This window comes from Hakea prostrata, chromosome 7 (genome assembly GCF_041222555.1).
Source record: "Hakea prostrata isolate BN-2017 chromosome 7, UWA_Hpros_2, whole genome shotgun sequence".
Taxonomy (NCBI): Eukaryota; Viridiplantae; Streptophyta; class Magnoliopsida; order Proteales; family Proteaceae; genus Hakea; species Hakea prostrata.
Genome location: NC_142606.1, coordinates 17,668,059 through 17,689,259, shown reverse-complemented (window position 1 = coordinate 17,689,259; position 21,201 = coordinate 17,668,059). Strand labels below are relative to the sequence as shown.

The 21,201-nt window shown below is 36.7% G+C and overlaps 1 protein-coding gene across 1 annotated transcript in view; it reads left to right on the top strand.

Annotated features, from left to right (window-relative positions):
• Positions 1–21,201, top strand: part of LOC149010202 (aspartic proteinase 36-like) — a 66,263-nt gene that overhangs the window by 11,665 nt on the left and 33,397 nt on the right. Inside the window, exons 5-7 of the mRNA XM_089160354.1 lie at positions 8,538–8,700; positions 8,795–8,865; positions 20,343–20,433. Coding sequence (XP_089016480.1) covers positions 8,538–8,700; positions 8,795–8,865; positions 20,343–20,433 — 325 coding nt within the window. The remainder of the gene's footprint in view (positions 1–8,537; positions 8,701–8,794; positions 8,866–20,342; positions 20,434–21,201) is intronic.

Genomic DNA, 21,201 nt, shown 5'->3' with positions numbered 1-21,201 from the left:
CTACTTTAGACTTACCAATTGCATTAAGAAAGCAGCCTCGAACTTGCACCAAACATCCTATTTCCAATTATGTTTCATATCAGTCTCTATCTCCAGAATTTCAAAGTTTTATTTCCTCTTTGTCCTCTACTTCTATTCCATAACACTTGGCAGGAGGCATTATCTCACTCAAGCTGGAAAGAAGCTATGGATGAGGAAATGCAAGCTCTGGAAAAAAACAAAACGTGGGACTTGGTGACTTTGTTCATAGGAAAGCAGATTGTTGGGTGCAAATGGGTGTTTGTGATCAAGTACAAGGTAGATGGGACTGTTGAAAGGTACAAGGCAAGATTGGTGGCCAAAGGTTTCACTCAGACTTATGTCGTTGACTACCAGGAGACATTTGCCCCTGTTGCCAAGATGAACATAGTTCGTACTATTATTTCATGTGCAATTAATAAAGGGTGGAGTTTACAACAATTAGATGTGAAGAATGCATTTTTGCATGGAGAACTCCAAGAAGAGGTATATATGGATATACCACCCGGGTATTCTACTACAGAGGCTTATAGGGGCTGAAGCAATTTCCAAGAGCGTGGTTTGGAAGGTTCCATAAGGCAATGATATCTAATGGCTATAAGTAGAGCAATGCAGACCACACTTTGTTTATTAAAAGAGATGGTTGCCACACTACTATACTTTTAGTATATGTGGATGGTATTGTGATCACAGGTAGTAGTAAGGATGAGATTTCAGCATTAAAGACTTTTTGGGGAACTGAATTTGAGATCAAAGATATGGGAAAACTAAGATATTTCCTAGGTTTAGAGTTGGCATATTCTACTAGTGGTGTATCTTTATCCCAGAGGAAGTATACATTAGATCTTCTTGAGGAAACTGGAATGCTAGGATGTAAGCCTGTTGAGACTCCTATTGAGCCTAACCTACACTTGAAGGCAAAGGAAGAAGAACTAGTTGACAAGATAAGGTATAAAAAATTAGTGGGAAAGTTGATCTATTTATCTCACACTAGACCTGACATCACATTTGCAGTTAGTCTTGTTAGCCAGTATATGCATGATTCCTATTCCTCACATTTGGATGCAGTATATCGGATCTTGAGATACTTGAAGACTACTCCAGGAAAAGGAATTTTAATTTAAGCTCATGGACATTTGAAGATTGAGGCATATACAGATGCAGATTGGGTAGGATGTCCAGATGCTAGGAGGTCTACCTCTGGGTATTGTGTATATGTGGGAGGTAACCTTATGACTTGAAGAAGCAATAAACAGGCTGTAGTTGCGCGGTCCAGTGCCGAGGCCGTGTTTAGGGCAATTGCTCAAGGCATTTGTGAGGTACTATGGCTTAAAGGGCTGCTTCAAGAGGTTGGGACAGATTTGGAAGTTCCTATACAGTTATACTCAGATAGTATGTCAGCAATCAGCATAGCTCATAACCCAGTATAGCATGATAGGACTAAGCATGTGGAGATTGACATACATTTCATCAAAGAGACGCTTGAGGCTGTGCTGATCTATATCACCTTTGTTACTTCAAACGAGCAACGGGCTGATGTGCTCACAAAGAGCTTGAGCACGAAGATATTCAATTATATTATGAGCAAGTTAGGCATGATAAATATCTATGCTCAAACTTGAGGGGGAGTGTTGAAAACATGGACTGAGGTTTCCTAATTAGAATAGGATTATGTTTCCTCATAAGTCTCGAGTTTTATTTCTATATTTCCTTTTCCTACTTAGTATAGGACTTAACTAGACTATAAATACCCTATTGGGGTCTTGTTAATAATAAACTTTTAGAGGAGCAATTCCTCACATTACAACATGTTTCTAGTATCCTGCTTGAAACCTTCAAATGTATGCCGGTTTTTATCCTACCCGATGTCTTTAGTTGCTACTATCATAGGTGAAGAAACATCTGAGGTCTGGTGGTGGTGTGGCTTTGGTAGGGGTTTTGGAGTTGGTGGTATGGGCAAAACCGGGAATACGGAAAAAGGTGTCCCAAACAAATGTATCAAGTGTGAGTACAATGGACATATTTTCTACAAAATTAGATTCCGAGGTGTAATTTACCCATTTTGTCTTAGCATAGCCTGTGAAGTTGATGGTAGGGTTCGGTCAAGTTGATCTAGAAGAGTCTTCCGGTGCCGGTTACATTAAGTTTTAATGGCTGGAAGCGTCCTGGAATGAATCTGCAGCAAGGTTAGGTTTAGGATTAGGGTTTTGTGGAGTGGAAAAGGGGTTTTTTGGTCTTGGTCAAAGGGTGCTGCTACTTGGGTCAAGGTATCACAGAAAGATAAAGAAACTATATATATATATATATATATATATATATATATATATATATATATATATATATATATATATATATATATATATATTTATTTATTTATTTATTTATTTATTTATTTTTTTTTTGGGGGGGGGGGGGGAGGGTCTAGGGTTTGGGTGTCTGGAGGACTAGAAGAAGAAAGTCTGGGGTTTGGGATGATTCAAACTCACTGCTGTTCAAGAAATACTTAGACTGAAGCTTGATTCAATGAAGTTCCCTGGAGAAAAACCATAACTTGAACATAAAAAGAGCTTGCATGAACTAACCAGGCTTGACACTGACGGTCAATTGGATCAAGCACCAAGCCTGCCAGCCTAGATCAAACATGACATAAATCTTCAATGGAGAAGAAGAGCAGAAAAAGATTCTATTAATATCAACAGTTATAGTTACCCCCCCTTATCAACCGTTTATAGGACACAAAAATAAACTCCTACTCTGAAAAGAAAAGGCCAAAGCCATTCTTTACATATTAGGTAACTTGAACTTACTACAAGCTGAAAAGACTAAAAACAGTGTCCAAGTCCAGCCTACTGAAAACTTGAATAAGAGGTGAGAGGCTACTAAAGTCATTTAATTTGAACCATTGGCTGAACTGGTTCAGTTTAGGAGCCACTTCCCTATGTAGCTCAAGTCATGTTAGAATCAACTTGGGGAATTTCCTTTTTCTGTTTTGTAAATAAAGAGGCATGATGATTTCATTACAGACTCGGGCATTAACACCTACTGGCTATTAATGTGGCATCAGAGCCAAAACTTTGATCCAAGTACAAATCACAACAACAACATCAACCAATAAGCCTTTGTCCCAACTAAATGTGATCAGCTACATGGATTCTTGCCTTCCAAATAGCTCTGGTTGAGGCCATACTAGATAGAAGGCCTAAGATATGTGTATCCTTTCTCATCACTTTTCTTGAGGTTATCTTAGGTCTGCCCCTAGTTCTTCTAATTCCTTCAATTTGGATTAAACCGCTTCTCCGTACAGGGGCATTTAAAGCCCTCTAATGAACGTGGCTGTGTCACCTCAATTAACTTTTCTCATAACTTATCATTTACTAAAACTACTCCTAGACCAACTCTAATATTAATATTCCTTATCTTATCCTCTCGAGTTTTGCCACTCATCCATCTCAGCATCCTTATTTTTGCTACACTGAGTTTATTTATACAATGCTTCTTAACAGCCCAACACTCTGCACCATATGTCGTAGCTGGTCGTACAATAGTTGTATAGAATTTTCCTTTAAGCTTTAAAGGAATATGTTGATCATACAAGAACCGGACGCACCCGTTCCCCTTCTTCCATCCTATTTTAATTTTTTGGGAAGCATCATCATTTATATCACCTTTTTTATTTATGATTGAGCCAAGGTACTTAAAAATAATTGCTTTGTGGAATCTTCTTCTCATTAAGTTTCACCATCTCATTATCTTTCCGATCATGACTAAAGTTACACTCTAGCTATTCTGTCTTTGTTCTACTTAGTTTAAAGCCTATTGATTCCAAAGTTGCTCTCCTTGATTTTGATTTGGTATATAATACCCATTTGTTTCTCATCTATCAAAAACATCATCAGCAAAAAGCATACACCAAGAAACCTCAACTTGATTGTCTTTGTTAAATCATCTGTTATAAATGTAAATAAATATGGACTTAAAGCTGATCCTTGATGTTGGCTTGTAGCCCAATTGTTATTGACGCCTTGTCCCCCCATCATTCTTACACTTATCACTAAACCATCATACATACCTTTAATTATGTCCACTCATTTACTTGCAACATTTCTTTTCTTGAGTACTTGCCAAATGATGCTTTAGGGACTCTATCATAAACTTTTTCTAGGTCAATAAAGACCATATGAAGATATTCCCCATACTCTCTATATCTTTCCATAAATCTCCTAATACGTTAATAGCTTCCATTATAGATCTTACCAGCATGTAACCAAATTGGTTCTCTGTAGTAGTGGTTTATTGTCTTAAATGGGTTTCAATTACTCTTTCCAAGAGTCTCATAATATGACTCTTTAATTTGATGCCTTTATAGTTATTACAGCTTTGAATATCTCCTTTATTTTATTAAATTGGGACCATAATGCTTCTTTCTCCATTCACCTAGTTTTTTCTTGTAGTTATACTATTGGTTAGCCAAGCTAGCTCATATGAACCTGATCTCTTCCTTCTATTGGGTTTTCATTAGGAATTTGTGCTTTGTTTTCTTTTGTCCTCCTTAAAGCGTCTAATACTTCAAACATAAAAATTCTTCGTATATATGTTTGAAAATCGGTGCACACATCAACCAAATCATATATACCTGAAGTATGTTCGTTTAGTAGGAGAGAGACATAGACTTCCCATCTCTTCTAGATGTCCTCGTCACATACTAGTACTTTACCATCTTCACTTTTAATATATCTAACGTGGTCTAGATCTCTACTCTTCATATCCCTTATTTTAGCCGTCTTAAAATAGTTTTTGCCCTTTCTTGTGTGCCTACCTTATATATAAATCTTCATACTTCTCCCTTGTTTTCCCCCTAATTTTCTTAGGTTCATGTCTAACCAACTTATACCTTTGCAGTTCCTCTGCATCCTTAGTCCTTTGCCATGTTTTAGTGGTAGCTTTCTTATTCTTAATTGTTGCTTAAACCTCACCATCCTACCACCAAGTCTCTCTACTAGAATGGTACTTTCGTTTGATTCACCTATGGCATCTTCAACCACCTTCCTAATACACATAGCCATTCCATATCATATTAATATCTCCCTCGAATTCCCACTTTCCTTGTTTGACTACTTCATCAGTGAAAGATTTCAAGCAATCTCGTTTTAAGTTCCAACATCTTATCCTAGGATAGTTAACCACACACTTTTTATGAGTTTGAGGAGTGAGGAACACATGTAAGACCACTAGTCTATGTTGGGTGGTTAAGCTTTCCCCTGTTATCACCTTACAATCCTTGCACACAATCTATCTGACCTTCTAGTTAGGAAGAAGTCTATTTTGGCTTCTACAATGTCCACTTTTAAAGGTTACTAAGTGTTCATTTCTATTTTTGAAGTAAGTATTTAAGATAGATAAATCAAATGTAATAACAATATCTAAAAATTGAGACCCCTTCATCATTCCTCTGTCCAAAACAATATCCTCCATGTACACTTTCAAGCCTTTTTGATCTTTCCCAATATGTTTATTTGGATCACCTCCTATGATTGTCTTTTCTCCTTAATGAATCCTTGCACTAATCCTTCTATATTTCCCCAAATTTCTAACTTCAGACTTTAATCCAGTTATACTTGAGGTGCATATGCACTAATTATATTAATGTTCTCCATTACAAGCTTAATCCAGTCATACTTGAGGTGCATACGCACTAATTATATTAATGTTCTCCATTACAAGCTTGATAGCCATAATCATGTCACCTGATCTTTTAACACCCACTACATTGTTCTTTGAATCATTATCCACTATTATGCCTACCCCATTGTTATAACGTTTATCCCTAGTGTACCAAAGTTTAAAGTCATCGAACTCTCTAGCTGTTGTACCCTTCCATCTAGTCTCTTGAATGCAAGCTATATTAGTCATTTTTTTCCTCATTACATCTATTTCTAAGCTCGCTCTTGTTAAAGATCCTATGTTCCAAGATGCTAATTTGCTCCTACATTTCTAGGATAGCTTCTTTACCTACTCTCATCCACGACGTGAGAACCCTAACCTACTTATCACCACATAAAGGCGTCGATGCTGGATGTCGCTTATGGGAGATGCCCTAGCTAACCCCGCCCATTTATCACTAAACCCTGTCCACAGTTTAGCGCGTTGCTTCTTTTGTTGGGGGAACACCCTAGCATACTGTTCAAAAAGGGTTTGGCTGGATTTTTTCCTGTGCTGGTTTCTAATGGTCCACAAATTTGTTATCTCAAACTTTTCTTCCCAGCTTTCTTTCAACTTCTCTGTCTCTCTCTGTTCCATTTCTCACATAAGAGAAGCACTATGAGGTGATATCTTCATGATCTAGTTGCTGCTCTTCACTTTGCCTCATTTTAGGATGTTTTCTGATTGAACTGTAGCTGTCCAGTTTTATTTATTTATTTATTTATTGGCATTTGGTTCTTCCCTTCTACAATATTGATATCTTCTTCACTTGCAATTGATCTTTTCTTCTGGGGGGGTGGGGTGGGGGAGGGGGAATCTTTTTACCTGATCCTGCTGGCCAGCATCAGTTCCTATTTGACAGCTGCAGATTTGAATAAAAAAGGAAATGAATTCAGACTTGTGTTTGTCTCCACGCAAGTTATTTTCTGGGACCCTGACGTCACTTTTGAAACCTGTTTTGGCCTATCTTTACGCTTTTTTTCTACTTTTGAGATACTCATAAATCATCATTGAAGCTCTACTTGAGTTATTTGGTTCCAGGCTTCCAGCAACCAGACATCTCTATTAATTAATCTAAACAACCGTTGGTTCCAATGCTGGAGTTTGTTTCTTTTTATAGAGTAAAATGGACCCCTGAATTCCTATTCTGAACATGACTTTAAACCTGAAACTAAAAGAAAAAGAAAATAAAAATAAGAAAGGGAAGAAAAAAAGAAAAGCAATAGAAATCCTACCTGAGAGTCAACTTGGAATTCGTAATATACCAGGTTTCTCCAATTATCTTGAGAACTACTGTCTCAAACTTGATTGTATTCATTGAAAAAATAAGTCTCCTTGACTGACCTCAGTATGTGGGCTTATAGAAAAGGTTTATTACATTAACAAACCCAAAAATAGACAACCCCTGAGTCTATGTTTGCCACAGTGTCTAGGCAACCTAGGATGTTGGAGGGGTTTGGCTACAAGGGGACCCCAAACATGCGACCAAGGCACCTGGCAGCTTGGTGACACCTTGATAACTATGCCTAACACCATATACCATTAATGGGCTGCCTTTTAAGGTCTAATAAAGCTGATCTCTTAACATACTTCCCTAGAAATGAGGTAGATATTACTCACAAGTCTTTCTGATCCCCAATTGAACTCGATAGCTTCTATCACAACCACACCTTCCTCCCCCCCCCTCGCCCCCAAAAAAACCAAAAGAAATAAAAAATAAAAGAGATAAAAAGCTAGTGACAATCATGGTGGGAGATCTTGGCGAGATCTCGCGAGATATCTCATTTTTTCAAGTAGGTGAGACGAGATGGAGGTCAAGAGCAGAGAGTTGGGATATCTCGCTTGAGATCTCGCCATATCTCACCATATCTTGCCATATCTCACTATATTTCACCCTGAATCTCGCTGGAACTCTCAATTTTTGCCTTTTTTTTGTGGATTTCGATTGGATTTTCACTTGCAACTACTCTTAACACATCTACAACATCGAAGGAAGATCAATCATTTTCTACTTGTCTTATGAACTTATGATTTAATGACTTATATAGTACTTCTAATGGTTGTATAATTTTATTATTCTATTCTTGAAAATTGAGATTGTGATACTCTTATGATGGAATTTCGATAACATTTAGGTTACTTGATGCATTTGATACACTTGCTTTTCATTTATATGCCTTAAAGGTTCTATATTATATGTTGTATAAGTTTGCATTCCCTAATCCTACAACATTTCGGTTTCACACTTAGGGTAGACTTAAAAATCATACTTGGGGTTGTTTTCTGACAAATCCAAGGCCACCAATGTATTCAAAGGCCTTACATAGGCTAATACCAAGTTTCAACCCAATTGGGACCTTAAAACGCACCGAGATGGGCCACTGAGTTGACGCAAAAAAATTGTATATCTCGACCGAGATCTCACCGAGATGGTCGAGATCTGGGTTTTTCAAGGTGGCGAGATCTCGCTCGAGAGTGAGATCATCTACCATGGTGACAATCCTGAGAAGGATCTTTCTTGCATTGTAAATTACCCATCCATAATAAACTAGATTCATAGACAGGTATTGCGGTCAGCTGTTGCTCTTCTTTGAGATGCATGTCTGTCTCACTCATCTGTACCAGCAGGATTATTCCTTTTTTATTTTTTATTGTTTGATCAATAAGTTTCCAATAGGGAGAATCAGTACATAATAGGCAGCTTCCGAGAACCTTATGAAGAAAAAGGGGATTGTACCTCTTTTGATTTTTCGTCCTTTTTATTGTTAGATTATCGTACGGTTTTGTGAATTCATTGGTTTTTCCCCTTTTTATGACAGGCAGCACTACAATGTTATCATGAAGTCAGTTGAGGTTGGTGGTAAAGTTCTCCAACTTCCCACTGACATATTTGATACCGGGAACCAGAAAGGAACTATAATTGACAGTGGCACAACCTTGGCTTATCTTGCAAGCGAGATTTATGAGCCTATGATGAATGAGGTTTGTGATAATTTGTGTAGAGTTTGTTCAGTTCAACAATATTCTTGTATGTTTGTGTGCTCATATTTTCACTTGTTTTTCATTTTTGCATTAGATATTGTCTCAACAGCCCAATTTGACACTTCAAGCTGAGGATCAGTTCACATGCTTCCAGTATTCTGACAGGTAGTTCTAGCAGCCAGCAGAATATCTATATAGCAAGTTTTGTGTTTTTTAAATAGCATGATAGGAAGTTGGTTCTGCATCATTTGATTTAAAGCTAGGGGTTGCATGTTTCAGTGAGTATTAGGTGGTTTTTGGGTTTTATTTTTTGTGTACAGCCTAATTTGGGGCTAATAAACATAGAGGGAGAGAGCTTGTATGTATCTTGTGGCTCTCCAGTCTTAGTTTAGGAGAGTTTCCTAAATTGAGTTATAGCAAAAAATAAAATTACATATTGCATAAAATCTATCAAATCTAATAAAAATGACACTTTCCTAGGGAGATTAGTTGTCAAACAAGCAATAAGAAAAATAGGAAGTAACCAAAATAGAAAGTAACCAAAATACAAACCGATGGTAAAATAGAAAGTGATATTCTAACACTCCCCCTCAAGTTGGAGTATACGTATCAAATAGATTCTAATAAAAATGACACTTTCCTAGGGAGATTAGTTGTCAGACAAGCAATAAGAAAATAGGAAGTAACCAAAATAGAAACCTATGGTAAATTAGAAAGTGATATTCTAACACTCCCCCTCAAGTTGGAGTATACATATCAAAGGCTCCAGCTTGGAATTACAAGAACATATCAAGGAATTTATTACACTTGAGCATATGTGGCAGTAATAGACGCCGATTGTACTTCGCCCTGGAGATAATCAATAGCAACTTAAGTAAACAATTTTCATGTCAAATGAACCATCCAACAATGAGAACAATGGGCAATATTGAAGATGAACAAAATCCATGAGTATAATAGCATCAAAGGCACTATAATAATTCAAGTTGTAGGGAGGAATCTCCACACTGTTAGATACAAATTGTAGCTCCAATGTCCACACAAATGGGTAAAAAGTGCAAGTCCATCGTTGTATATCAGCTCTTCACAATAAGGTAAGTAAGCAACAAACAATACAGGTTATTGTAGACCAAGTAGGTTGGTAAAAGGCAGTATGGATTACTGCAGATCAAGTAGGTAGTCAAAAGACAATATAAGTTATTGCAGACTAAGTAGGTAGGTAAAAGGTAGTATGGGTAACTACAAACCAAGTAGATAGATGAAAGACAACATAGGTTATTGCTGACCAGGTAGGTGGGTGAAAGGTAGTATGGGTTACTACAGACCAAATATGTAAGTATTGTCATAGAATACCATCTTAGGATGATAAAGATCTTCACCAGTAATATTCTTCAACAAATCCTAAGTAGATATAGAAAGAGTCTCCAATCTCCTCCTTCATGTGTAGCAGATCTCGCTCTCTTGAGAGATTTCACCACCTTGAAAAAGAGAGATCTCGATCATCTCGGTGAGATCTCGGTCGAGATATATAATTTTTTGGTGTCAACTCGGTGGCCCATCTCGGTGGGTTTTAGGGTCCCAATTGGGTTGAAACTTGGTATTTAGCTTATTTAAGGCTTTTTGAACACGTTGGTGGCCTTGGATTTGTCAGAAAAACCCCTATGTATGATTTCTAAGTATACCCATAGTGTGAAACCGAAATATAGTAGGATTAGGGAATGCAATGTTATACAACATGTAATATAGAACCTTTAAAGCATATAAATAAAAAGCAAGTATATCAAATGCATCAACTAACTTAAATTTTATCAAAATTCCATCCATATGAGTATCACAATCTCAATTTTCAAGAATAAAATAATTATACAACCATTAGAAGTTCTATATAAGTCATTAAATCATAAATTCATAAGACAAGTAGAGAATGATTGATCTTCCTTGTTGTAGATGTGCTAAGAGTAGTTGTAAGTGAAAATTCAGCCAAAATCTACAAAAAAAAGAGGCAAAAATTGAGAGTTCCAGCGAGATCCAGGGCGAGATATGGCGAGATCTCGAGCGAGATATCCCAACTCGTAGATCTCGACCTCCATCTCGTCTCGCCAAGGTGAAAAAACGAGATATCTCGCGAGATCTCCCACCATGCACGTGGACTAGAGAAAATAAGAACAAAAATAGCTCTTTGACTTGATTCTAATAATTACTAATGCACCGATAGAAAGAAAGGCCAGAAAAATGTCTATCTTCAAAAAATTGGATTTTCAAGCTGATGTAATAGGAGTCCACCAAATAAAATGGTTAACATATAAGCCCAATTGCAATTCTGTAAATTCTGACCACATAGAGGGATCCACCTTGCAAAATACCTAATGGCAGTTTTGTAATTCTCTCTCTCTCTCTCTCTCTCTCTCTATATATATATATATATATATATAGGCAAGTAGCATGACTTAAGCAATGACCAAGTCATAAGATTGGAAGTAATTATAAATAAGGAAATCCAATAAGATGAAAGAATATCATGGGACATGAGGAAGATGGAATAAAGGAAGAGAATTTATGGTAATTGAGTAAAGAGAAGCTAAAATCAAATAAAGCAGGTAAGTAATGTGATAATCTTCAACCCAAAAAAAAAAAAACAAAGCAGAGGTTTTTGTAGGAAAATATAAAAATAGAAGGGGACATTCAACCTTAGTTACCAAAAACAAGGGGAGGAGGCAGCAGTACTTTGGTCTTGCAATAACCGACAATATGTTCTCAATATTTTAATAAACAAGAAAATAATAGGATTTCAGAAGTCATGAACCGGAAGCTGAACTAGGAAACCCCAGCAAAACCGTCTCCGCCAGAAGAAAAGAGGGCAATAGGATGCGGTAACCAAACCACCAGAAACTTCCTAGATTGTGATCGGGGTTCCTTTTTTAGGTATATACGATAATCCCTCAAAAGTTTTAAGAGCAAAAACATCGATTGCAGAATGAGGGGGCAGCATATCCATCATAACCTACACCGGGGGGGGGGGGAGAGCAGATCGATAAAAAAACCCTGAGATTTTCATGCACAGATTCATATCTCATTCAATAAGAAAACATATCACCCTGGTCTCCAACAGTTGGAATGGTAGATGACTTCATATGTGTCGCATGGTAGAAGATCTCGCTCTCTCTCTCGAGATCTCGCCACCTTGAAAAAGAGAGATCTCGACCATCTCGTTGAGATCTCGGTCGAGATATACAACTTTTTGGCGTCAACTCGATGGTCCATCTTGGTGGGTTTTACGGTCCCAATTGGGTTGAAGCTTGGTATTTAGCTTATTTAAGGCCTTTTGAACACGTTGGTGGCCTTGGATTTGTTAGAAACAATCCTATGTATGATTTCTAAGTCTACCCATATTGTGAAACCGAAATGTAGTAGGATTAGGGAATGCTAACATTACAACATGTAATATAGAACCTTTAAGGCATATAAATGAAAAGCAAGTATATCAAATGCATCAACTAACTTAAATGTTATCAAAATTCCATCCATATGAGTATCAAAATCTCAATTTTCAAGAATAAAATAATTATACAACTATTAGAAGTTCTATATAAGTCATTAAATCATAAATTCATAAGACAAGTAAAGAATGATTGATTTTCCTTGTTGTAGATGTGCTAAGAGTAGTTGTAAGTGAAAATTCAGCCAAAATCCACAAAAAATGTGAAAATTGAGAGTTCCAGCGAGATTCAGGGTGAGATATGACGAGATATAGCGAGATATGGTGAGATATGGCGAGATCTTGAGCGAGATATCCCAACTCGCTGCTCTCGCCCTCCATCTCATCTTGCCAAGCTGAAAAAACGAGATATCTCGCGAGATCTCTCACCATGATGTGTCATTGGAGAAGTTACGCACATGAATTATGGCAGCTATAGGTGGCTGTGAACCAAGTAAGAAAAGAAAAAAAGCGAAAACCTGAGTAGTCAAGAGAGAAGAAGCAGTCGCTAGGCTGATTAAACCCGTTTTGATGAAAAAACCAGCTGCAATTACTTGAAACCAGTAATAGAAGCAATAGGAAGGCAATTTTTTCATGGTAGAAAAATTCAATACCGTGAAAAATTCAATAAATCAGGGCAGCAATTGTATATCTTGCAGTAGAATTCGATAAGGCACCAACAGAAAAAAATAATTTTCTAGACCATAAAGACTCAATGAAGTAGGTTCATAGATCACTTAATGAATTGTGAGGAAAGATCTAATATATCATTAATGCAGCAAGGGGTGGTTGTGCACTAGGTACAAAAGAAAAATAGAGAAAATTGGTCAAAATTGACAGAGAACAAGCAGTCCCTAGGCTGATTAAGCCCGCTTTGATACTATGTTAGAATTTCAGCACGTTTAATCAGCCTAGGGACTGAAAAGAAATTCATAAAGAAAAAGAAGAATAGAAGAAGACTATAGAAGAAGAAGGAGAAGAAGAGAAGAGGGAGAGAGCCTGTATTTATCTTTTGGCTCTCCCCTGATATTTTATTTATAATGTAAAATCAAGTCTTAGTTTAGGAAAGTTTCCTAAATTGAGTTATAGTAAAAAGAAAAGTTACATATTGCGTAGAATCTCCTAAGTCTACTAAAAAGGACACTATCTTAGGGAGATTACTTGTCAACTAAGCAATAAGAAAAATAGAAAGTAGCTAAAATAGATAGTAACCAAAATAGAAACATAAGGTAGAATAGAAGGTGATATTCTAACAAAATTAAACTTAGGCAAATTTGCAAGCACAACAAACCACAACACAAGGATTTTATAGTGGTGTGACTTTACAAGTTTACATCCACTCCTCTCTTGGGCACAAGAGAGATTCCACTGGTGATTCTTTTTCAATAGGGTGGGTAGAGAATCATATCCTTACAATCCATGTTCAATAGGGCAAGAGCACCTTTCTATAATCTTTGTTACCTAGGCAAGAACACTCTTTCTACAATCTTTGTTCACAGGCAAGAGCACCCTTACAATTTTTGTTTACGGGCAAGAGCACCCTAAACCAATCTAATCTACCTAGATTTAGAATTAAAAACAATCAATTGCAATTGTTAGAAAACAAGCATTAAATAATCAAAACAACAGCTGAACTTGAACAAAGAAAAGAGAGAAGAAGAAGAAAAGAGAGATGAAGAACTAGTAGAAGAGGCTTGTGATTCTTGCTTAAGAGTCTAGAATCACAGAGCACTTTTATTTATAGCTTCTAATGAATCTAATACAACTTGAGAGACAAGTAATTGTCCTCTAGATAAAGGAAACAAAATATTACAGCTTTAGTAACTTCCTAACTCCTAAAATAGAAAGTTCTGAAAATAGAAACTACCACCAAAATAGAAACTATACTTTCTAAAAACTCCCAAAACTTATGTAGCAAGACTTCCACATTAGAAATAGAAAATATAATAAAAACAATAGCATAATACTGTTCACGTGAACAGTAACGTGAACAGTAAAAGCTGTTTTTACTGTTCACGTGAACAATAACGTGAACGTAAAACTCCCAAATTTACATATACTTCAACACTCCCCCTCAAGCTAGAGTGTACACAAAGAAAACTTCAGCTTGCACAATAAGAATAAACTTGAAAAGTAGCACCAATCTTGAATTATGTAGCAATGGCAGATGTCGATAAACACAGAGAAAACTTCACCCAGCAGATAATCAACACCGACTTAAAAAAAACTTTAATTCTTCATTGCAATAGAACCATCCAATATTGAGAACATTCGACAATGTTGAAGACGAACAAAGTCCATAAGTATAGTAGAATCAAAGACACTATCCATATAATGCCTGTAGTAGGGAGAAATATCCACACTAAATCTTCAAAATTGTAACTCCAAAATCCATATAAATGCTTCACAAGAACGCAAGTAGTAGGTAGGCAAAAGACATTATCCACGTAATGCCGGTAGCAGGGAGAAATATCCACACTAAATCTTCAAAATTGCAACTCCAATGTCCATATAAATGCTTCACAAGAAGGCGAGTAACAGGTAAAGTATGGGTAGGTAAAAGACAATATTGATTACTGTGGACCAAATTGGTAACGTAGTATGGGATACTACAGACCAAGTAAGTAGGTAAATGACAATATGAGTTACTGTGACCAAGTAGGTAAGGTAAAGGACAATATGGGTTACTGCGAACCAAGTAGGTAAGGTAAAAAACAGTATGAGTTACTGTGACCAAGTAGGTAAGGTAAAGGACAGTATGGGTTACTGCGAACCAAGTAGGTAAGGTAAAAAACAGTATGGGATACTGCGGACCAAGTAGGTAAGGTAAAAGACAGTATGGGTTACTGCGGACCAAGTAGGTAAGGTAAAAGACAGTATGGGTTACTGTGGACCAAGTAGGTAAGGTAGAAAACAATATGGGTAACTACAGATCAAGTAGGTAGGTAAAAGGACAATATAGGTAAAGATAGGTAATGGTATTGTTGTAGAATGCCATAAGTTGAGGGCAAAGATCTTCACTAATAATATCCATTAGCACATCTTGAGTAGATATAGAATAAGGTACCATTCTCCCCCTCACGTGTAGCATTACACGTGGACAATTAATGATGACCAGTGACAAGCATCTTAAAAGTATGAGCACAAAAGAAACCCAAGAAGGAAAAGTAGCAGCCACAAAGCAGTGTATTATTCACCAATAAAGCTGATCAAGCAGCAAAAAATTGTCTCACAGGACAAAGTCTTGTTCACCAAGGGGGGAAAAAAAATATTCTGGACCACCGCTAAACCTTAGGCATGAGCAAATTAGATCAGGAATATATATATTTATATTTATATATATATATATATATATATATTTATATATACATATATATATTTATATGTATATGTATATATATATGTATATATGTATATGTATACATGTATGTATATATGTATATGTATATATATATGTATATATGTATATGTATATGTATATGTATATATGTATATGTATATGTATATATGTATATGTATATATATCTCTCTCTCTCTCTCTCTCTCTCTATATATATATATATATATATATATATATATATGTATATATATGCAATCCACTTAGAAGTGCAATAACAGTAGTTACAGTAGCAAATAATATAAGATCTCGGACCATAGCAACAACCTTCTGCTAGATTTAAAACTCTAAAAGATCTTGATATGAAGGAAAAGTAGTCCTCTAGGTCTTTGTAGAAGTTTTAGATAAAAAGAAGGCTAAACTTGATTCTGAAATAAACAACGGAAGCAGTAATAAAGCAATAAGGTAGCAGCAGAATTTTTCAGAAGAGAGAAATTCAATGAAACAGGGGTACTAGTATACGACTTGCAACTAAACTTATAGCACAAACAATGGAAGACACTACTTAGGTCTTGCAATCCGAATTATGGGCATATCTTTGCAAGAATCAAGAGGAATCCCAAGACATCAGTATAGTGCAGATTGAACTTCAGATTTGCACACAAAAAAAGGGTAGTGACAGCCTCAATTGAATCAAATAGGTAGACATAGCGCCAGAAAGCTTAGGGCCTTTTTGTAGTATTAATACATAGATACTTGGTGCTTCAAAAGTTAAAGAAGAAGGACAGCCATGCACAATTACTGCAGCGAAGGTTGGGGCTACCTTAGATAAGAAAAAGGAAAAAAAAACTGGGCAGCCAAGAGAGAGAAAACAGTCCCTAGGTTGATTAAACTTGCTCTGATGCCATGTTAGAAAACAAGCATTAAATAATCAAAACAACAGCTGAACTTGAACAAAGAAAAGAGAGAAGAAGAAGAAAAGAGAGATGAAGAACTAGTAGAAGAGGCTTGTGATTCTTGCTTAAGAGTCTAGAATCACAGAGCACTTTTATTTATAGCTTCTAATGAATCTAATACAACTTGAGAGACAAGTAATTGTCCTCTAGAAAAAGGAAACAAAATATTATAGCTTTAGTAACTTCCCAACTCCTAAAATAGAAAGTTCTGAAAATAGAAACTACCACCAAAATAGAAACTATACTTTCTAAAAACTCCCAAAACTTATGTAGCAAGACTTCCACATTAGAAATAGAAAATATAATAAAAACAATAGCATAATACTGTTCACGTGAACAGTAAAAGCTGTTTTTACTGTTCACGTGAACATTAAAAACACTGTTCACGTGAACAGTAAAACTCCCAAATTTACATATACTTCAACAACAATAGTACTTAACAACGGGCGTGATACTTTACGCCTTGTGTGAGAGTGATGCAAATAAAGTGAATGCACAAGATGAATGATTTGCAACACCAATGGCCTTCCAACAACCTTCTATCACCACAACCTTACTCCTATGAGCTTGCTTAACTTTCTTGGAAAGTACCTCAAGGGATGAGTGAGGGTGAGAGGCAAGAAACCAAGTAGGTTTTGAGAATTTGAGAGCTTGAGAGTGAGTATAATATATGTCTTCGATGTGTAAGGTGGAGGCTTTCAAATGGTGTTGATTTGGCTTAAATAAAAACCTAAAAAGTGCCAATTTCCATGTCCTAACAGATAGAAAACTAGTGTCTTAAACGGCAAGCTGTTTGGGAATATAGCCGTTAATATGGCTGTTGGGTCATTTTTGGACAAAATGCAAAAATTGGGTTTTTGAGCAGAATGGCTCACCGTTTGAGCTCAAATGGCTAGCTTTTTCTGTAGTGCATATTTGACTTTTTGGGGGGTTTTTGGTCCTCCTAACCAACCCTAAGTCCTAATTGATCCTACCTAACATGTCCTAGGTCATTTTAATGACATGATGCATGTGATTTCATTAAAAATGAGTGCAATTATATTCATGTGTGCATAATATGTGTCCTAGGTCCTAAATATACTAAGTCCTCATTTTGAGCTTTATTTGATCTTCATTCTTCCTCTTGAGTCTTCTTGTACTCCATTCTTCATGCTTAACTTGACTTAGTCTTCAGTTCCACTTTGACTTGGTCTTTGCTTTAACTTGGGCTTGGACATACCCTTTTGAGATGGGCTTGTTCCATTGCACTTGGCTTGATTCTAAGCATACACAACTCAATGCATACATTAGTACCTTGTGTTTGTTATCATCAAAACCATTGGAGGTTGAGGTGGGAATGCTGACATGGCATTTCCTCAACAATTACTAACATAATTATGTCATATTGAATTGATATGGCTTCTATAATGCATACAATTAAAGTTAGAAAAAATTACTGTTGCTACATTATGTACAGCCGTGTACTGATGCCTTGGACACCTAGGTGGAGCTGTGTCTCCTAAAGCACCTTTAACATCTTGGGTAAGCTAGTCACCATGACAACTGTGTTATTAATATACGTTAAAGTTTGATGTTATCCATCAAAGAATAACCAACAAAAATGAAAAATCTAGAGAAAATAAAACTACAAGAAAAGTTTTTTTCCTGGATAAACATTGACATTTACTGTCCTAAATGGTAAAAGAGGTCCCTGTGATAAAAAGTTATTCATGCCTAGCTTCAAAAAGCAAGAATTAGATTATTGACCATATCCATATGTGATGCAGGTCTCAAGACCTACACCAATTGGAAGGCAACTTGCAAGACAAACTGTAGGCTCTGTCCTGCAGCACAACAGTGGGCTAATATAAGCCCATGTTTAGGGTTTTTTTTTTTTTTCCTGTTTAATTTCAGCTGGGTAAGGAGATTTTAGTTATTCTTCCCAGCCAACTTGGGAGAGTCTAGTATTTCCTGGGGACAAGTCTTTAAATTTAGGGTACTACTTGAAAGAATAGCAGGGGCCTAATATTTCTTCTCAAAACTGAATTCTATCATTATTGCCCTCAAAGAAAAAAATGTGGATTCAAGAATAAGGGCTTCTTAGATGTCACAATGCTGGAGAGAGAAGACATAATAAGAGTTATCTTCCCTTCTTTGAGTGAAAGTTCTGTTGTCTTTTCACTGCAATCTTATCCTTGATTGCTATATTTGGATATGTAGTTGCAATGTTGAATACTTGCTTTGTCATCCAACTTCTCTACAGTTATGTCATGCTGAAGGAACAAGAACACATTTGTTTATTATTATTGTTACAATTTCAGCACCCATAATCTGCCTAGGGACTGAAAAGAAATCTAGACAGAGGAAGAAGAATAGGAGAAGACTGAAGAAGAAGAAAAAAAAAGAAGAGAAGGGGGGAAAGAGCTTGCATGCATCCTTTATCCTTTGGCTCTCCCCTGGTACTTTATTTATAATTTAAAATCAAGTTTTAGTTTAGGAAAGTTTCCTAAACTGAGTAACAAAAAAGAAAATTACATATTGCATAGAATCTCCCAAATCTACTAAAAAGGATATTATCTGATATGAATATGGCTTGTCTCATGAAACTCATTTGGAAGATCGCCTCCAAGCATATGGGTTTCCTGGTCTATTCCTACCTCCTCAAGAATGACTCAATTTGGATTGTCTCGCTTCCCCTAACCCCTCCTGGATTTGGAGAAAGCTCCTGCTCCTTAGGGAGCACGCTCTTCCCGCCATTTCTGTCCAAGTTTCTTCTGGTGTCTCCACTTCCTTTTGGCTTGACCCTTGGCATCCGATGGGTATCTTGTACACTCTCCTTGGCCCTAGAACCGTGTACAACATCTGTATCCCAAAATTTACCCCCTATCCTCTTTCATTTCCTTTGGTTATTGGTCCCCCCGCCCCCACCCAAGTCTCACACAGGTTTGGAACTCCCTCCCCCCCTCCTCTCCCACTCCGATGACCGTATCACTTGGCTCCACCCTCACCTTACCTCCGTTTCCATTGCCTCGGCTTGGAATCTCCTGAGAACCCCCTCTCCCCCTATACCTTGGTCCCCCCTTGTTTGGTTTAAGAGTCATATCCCCCGCCATGCCCTTACCCTTTGGAGAGCCCTTAACCTTGCCCTCCCTACCCAAGCTTTTCTCATTAGCCGCCACATCCCTGCCAACCCTAACTGCACCTCCTGTTGGAATAGTTCAGAGGACATCAACCATCTCTTTTTCTATTGCCCTATTTCTAGCCATATCTGGACCTTAGCCCTTTCCTCCATTTAGCCATATTGCGACGCTCTTTGGGCTTTGCTAGAGATTGGAAATGGATCCTGAGACATTTTGCTGGTACCACTATTTGTGACCTTGTGGGTAAGCTTGTCTTTGCTGCCACTATTCACCATATTTGGTGGGAGCGTAACATGAGGAGATGGTCTTCCAAATCCCAATCTCGAGATATGATTTGGAATGCCATCTATTTTGATGTTTCTTCGAGACTGCGTTCTCTTCCCCACCCCCTGTTGTAGATTCTCCAAGAAATAGGTTGATTGTTAGTTCTTGGAGTCTATCAGCTACTTTCTTGTCCTCTCCTTGACTGAGGCTTCCCCCCCCCCCCATTGTCCTCCTTTGTATGTGCTCCTTTTGGCTTTCAGTAATTTAATTTTTTATTCATCCAAAAAAAAAAAAAAGGATATTATCCTAGGGAGGTTACTAGTCAACCAAGCAATAAGAAAAGTAGAAAGCAATCAAAGCATAAAGTAACCAAAATGGAAACCTAAGCTAAAATAGAAAGTGAAATATTAACAATTATTATTCTTTTTCCATTGCATTTTGTTTGGTTCCCCTTTTATGCAAATTTAATATATCTCCATTTATTATTACAGTTTGGACGATGGATTTCCAAATGTTAATTTCACTTTTGAAAATTCACTCACCTTGGTGGTTTACCCTCATGATTATCTATTCCAGCTCCAGGTTAGTACTGAGTTATGAATGTTCATTAAAGCTCCTTAGTAGATTTACTTCTATAGCTATGCCTATTAATTGATTTAATATTCAAGGTACTAATTATGCTTACAGATAATGTCCCCGGGCTTGCTCTCACAATTAATTAGCATTCAACATTTCATTGAACAAATTTCTTTGGCAATGTCAATGATGAAATAATGTGACAAAAGGCATTGTCAAAGTTAATATTCTATAAGATTGGATGAGTTAACTAATTACTTGATAACATTTTTGAACTTATTTGGTGTTATTTTGTTAATCCAATTACATTCAACCTTGTGTTTAACTTATACAAGTTCCATCAAGCTTCACAATTCAGTGGAACCTAGTTTTATAAGAAACTATTGCCAATATTCTCATTGAATTGACAATAGTAACTGTACTAGTGAGAAAGGTATGGTCTTTAATCTTTATGATGTGAACTAGATCCAAGACCATACAAAGAAGGCCTAGGGAGGTTACTAGAACCAAACGGCCCTACCAACAACTCATTTCAGCCAACATAGGGGCATTTTGGTCATTTAGGGTAACCCTAATCTAACCTAGTTTGACTTACGATTTTGTTAGGAGTCTTAAGTCTGTCTTTATTTTGTTATTTGAGTTAGTCTTTGTTAAGTTATGAAAGAGTGCTATTATGGTTAGGAGTCCTAGTTAAAGAACGATTCCTTTTATTGGACATTTGATGTTAGTAGCAAGGATAGCAGTTTCAGTTTTGAGGCCATTTTTGACCTGGCC